The 3,641-nt window shown below is 48.2% G+C and overlaps 1 protein-coding gene across 6 annotated transcripts in view; it reads right to left on the bottom strand.

Annotated features, from left to right (window-relative positions):
- The window catches only part of Kiaa1549l (KIAA1549 like), a 272,186-nt gene that overhangs the window by 19,943 nt on the left and 248,602 nt on the right, over positions 1-3,641 (bottom strand). For all 6 annotated transcript variants that reach the window (XM_026787686.1, XM_026787682.1, XM_026787683.1 and 3 more), the window contains one exon: positions 1,278-1,628. In XM_026787686.1, the coding sequence (XP_026643487.1) occupies positions 1,278-1,628 (351 nt within the window). The remainder of the gene's footprint in view (positions 1-1,277; positions 1,629-3,641) is intronic.

The following is a 3,641-nucleotide window of genomic DNA, read 5'->3' as shown; positions in this document are numbered from 1 at the left end:
CCATAGCAGAAAATGGTACAGCCATAGCGGAAAACAATGCCAGGACAAAATAGAATCCCATGTGGTCCAGAACCCTTACTCACGGAAGACAGATGGCCCACAGAATGAAAGCAAGAACCGGAGGAGATATTTGTACCTGTGTGTGTCAGCACAACTTACTGTGGCCCAAAGGTGAAGACAACGTAAGTCCACACACATTGGCAGACAAACAGATTCCACGTGGTATGTAGATTTGAGTACTACTCAGCTTTAACATTTAGGAAGGGCCTGTGGATGCATGCTACATGGATTAAACATGACAGCTATGCTAAGTGAAAATATACCAATTATATAAAGACAAATATTGTGTATGAAGTACATAAAGTAGCCAACTTTATAGACAGAGGTAAGCAGTGGTTTCAGGGACTATGAGCAGGGGAGAGAAGGGAGTCATCTTTTAATGAGTATAGAGTACATGTTGGCAAGATGAAGAGTCCCACAGACAGTCGCACAAGATATGAATATGTGAACACCACCAAACTGTGTGCTTTCAAATGGTTAAGATGCCGAGTGTTGGGGGTTGGAGAGATGGCTCGGGGTTAAGAGCATGCTTAACCAGGGTTGCATTCTTAGCATCTACACAGCATCTCGCAAATGTTTATACCTTAAGATTCCGGGGGACTGAACACCCTCTTCTGTAAACTTGGAATAAAACTGTCCTTTACCTGTCTCAGAGATTCATTGTACAGACTGCATAAGGTACAAGTTCCAGATCAACGCAGCACTTGCTAATGAACTCTTAGGTACTTAGAGAGGGACTTTCTGCTTCCTAGGCACTAGGCTATTGTTCGTATTTATTTATTTTTGCCAGAAGAAACGTAAAACAACTCCCTCAAGTTGGAAAGCCAGGACGTGGTCACGATAGGACTCATAGTCAAGCCGCCTTGCTCACAGCCTATGTCCTTAGCCACCAGCTTGCACAGGCTTTTCACACAGCGCTCTTTGATGCCTTTGACATTTAAATTGGGTTTCATGTCTGAAAGTGGAGAAAACCACCAGTGAGTGGAGAATGGGGTCAACCTTTCAGGAGTGGTAGCAAAAATGGAAATGCCTCTAAAATGGGTTAAGGTTTCACATAAGCCTCCTCGGGGACCTGTCCCACAAGAACAAGGTTTGGCTGTGAGTCACGAGTGAACTATGAGAATAGAGTCCAGCATATCCTTGCTTTGGGTCCCCTGTTGGCCTGTAGTGGGGGAAGCAAGCCCAGAGACGGTAGGCAGGCAGGAGGTATGACTTACCGGCCGGGGCAGACTGTACTGGTACATTTCTGGGCGGTAGGTGGGCACCCACTGCACTCCAGCCCTGGGTCGCGTCATGGTCCCTGGAGCGCTGGTCACCACCTCTGAGTACGGCAGGTGCTGCGTAGAGCCGTAGGCCTCCGGGTGCCGGCTTTGGCCCGCGTGGCCGGCGGATGCCAGGCTGAAGGCCTCCTCCAGAAGCATGTGCATCTGCTGCCGGACTTCGTCGATGGAAGGCTGCGAGCTCAGCGTGGAGGTCTCTGAGTGGCCCTTCACCTGCCGTGCCCTGCCGTAGCCCCGGGGCTCATGGACTCTGTCGACATTGGTTTCCTCTATGATCTCGGGCTCAGTCTGCGGGATCAAACAAAGCCCAGCGATTTATTAATGAAACTCTGTCTTGCATCCTAAAATATTCCCTGGGACTGATGAGATAATGAGCCTGTGCTAACTTGGGCCGTATCCAGTGCGCTCTATCTAGGAATTCCCAGGGCAGGCGCAGCCGGCTAGGGTTACACAGGAAAGAAGGCACTCCGACTGCCATTGTAGTCTCTGGGTGTCCACCGCTACACCAGCCTCACAGACTTGCTAATTAGCGTAATAATGAGAAGTGGCTTTCACTGATTAAATAAATGGCATTCTCAAAATCTGAATGCCTTTGGGCATAAGAATCTGGAGCATTCTGTAGTCTATACCCCAAAGGATGGTAAATCACTCCAACTGAGCCTTGGTCCAGCCATTGGTTAGGGGATTCCTGGTTTCCTGACTCCATTTATAATGCGAAGCAACACAGTCTTCCTCCTACATGGATGATCTCTACAGGTATAATGCGTCATGAACGAAAATCCCCGAATGGGGCCCAGCAGCCTGCTTTCGTGAGCAGGCCAGTGTGAGATCTATTGTTCTAGAACACTTTCCTTCACCTGCACCCACCCTTCAGGGAGAGGGGGCGGAACCGAGGGGGATAGACAAGGGGATCCCATTAGCTTCCAGAGAGGTCTCCAGTCCGTTAGCTCGCCTGTTGCTGAAGGTGTGTTTAGCAGATTGAACAGTCTGCTCTGTAGGTTGCCTGTGAGGGCCCCTTCTTCACCAGTTCTAAGTGCTCACTCTGTCGTGGCGGCTGTGCACAGAGTTCACGGCTCAAGCGATACAGTCCGCTGCCCCACAGCAGCTACTATGGCAAGGGTCAGATCTAGGCTGCCCCGAGGAGCTAAAAACGAGGGCGTTAGAGATGCTCCAGCCAGGAAGCTGCTTTCTTTTCACTTCTTCATTTGTAAAAGGACAATGCATTACCTCCGAGGGCCGCACAAGGATTCAGTGAATGTCTCTGTGAAGATTTAGAACAGCGGCACAGGGTACAGACCCGCTAGCCGCCATCGTCAGCGCTCCCATCACCATGATTGCTGTTACTCATGCAAGTTCTCATGGATTTGAATTACTATGCATGAGGCACTTGGCTGTGTCAAACAGACACCGCAGGAGGATATCAGGAGGGAATTCATTCGCACAGGGAAGTCCTGCTCTCAAAGATCACAGAAGTCAGAGTTGTGATGTATTCATGTTTGCACTGAATAGTTCTATGTCAGCCTGACACAGCTAAAGTCACCTGAGAGGAGGGAGCCTCCATTAAGGAAAATGACCGAGAAGATCAGGCTCTAGGCAAGCCCATAGGGCATTTTCCTAATCAGTGATTGATGAGGGAGAGTCCAGCCCATTGTGGGTGGTGCCATCTCTGGGCTGGTGGTCCTGGTTTCTATAAGAAAAAAGGTTGAACAAGCTAGGGGAAGCAAGCCAGTGAGCAGCACCCCTCCGTGGCTTCTGCATCAGTTCCTGCCTCGAGGTTCCTGCTCTGTATGAGCTCCTGACTTCCTTCCATGACAGACCGGGCATGGAAGTGTGAGCCACATAAACCTTCCCTCCACACTTGCTTTTGGCCACGGAGTTTCAACACAGCAGTAGTGACCCTGGCTGGGATGGTGTTTTAAAAGCACGTTCACTTTTCTTTAGTATATACACATTAGTGAAGAAATTAAAAATACAGACAGCACAAAAAAGAAATCAGACCTTTTCTTTTATTCTTATTACCTAGAGTTAGGACTTGTAGGTAGTTCAAGATCAAGATTAGGGCTCTCCATGTAGCTTCAAGACTAGATTTATATGAAGAAAGTATGGAATATATACATATTAGAGTACTACTCAGCAGTAAAAAACAATGACTTCTTGAATTTTGCATGCAAATGGACAGAAATAGAAAACACTACCCTGAGTGAGGTAAGTGAGTGACCCAAAAGAGGAACATGGGATGTACTCACTCATATTTGGTTTCTAGCCATAAATAAAGGACATTGAGCCTATAATTCGTGATCC

This window comes from Microtus ochrogaster (genome assembly GCF_000317375.1).
Source record: "Microtus ochrogaster isolate Prairie Vole_2 chromosome 14 unlocalized genomic scaffold, MicOch1.0 chr14_random_1, whole genome shotgun sequence".
NCBI lineage: Eukaryota > Metazoa > Chordata > Mammalia > Rodentia > Cricetidae > Microtus > Microtus ochrogaster.
This window is presented reverse-complemented; position numbering and strand designations above follow the sequence as displayed.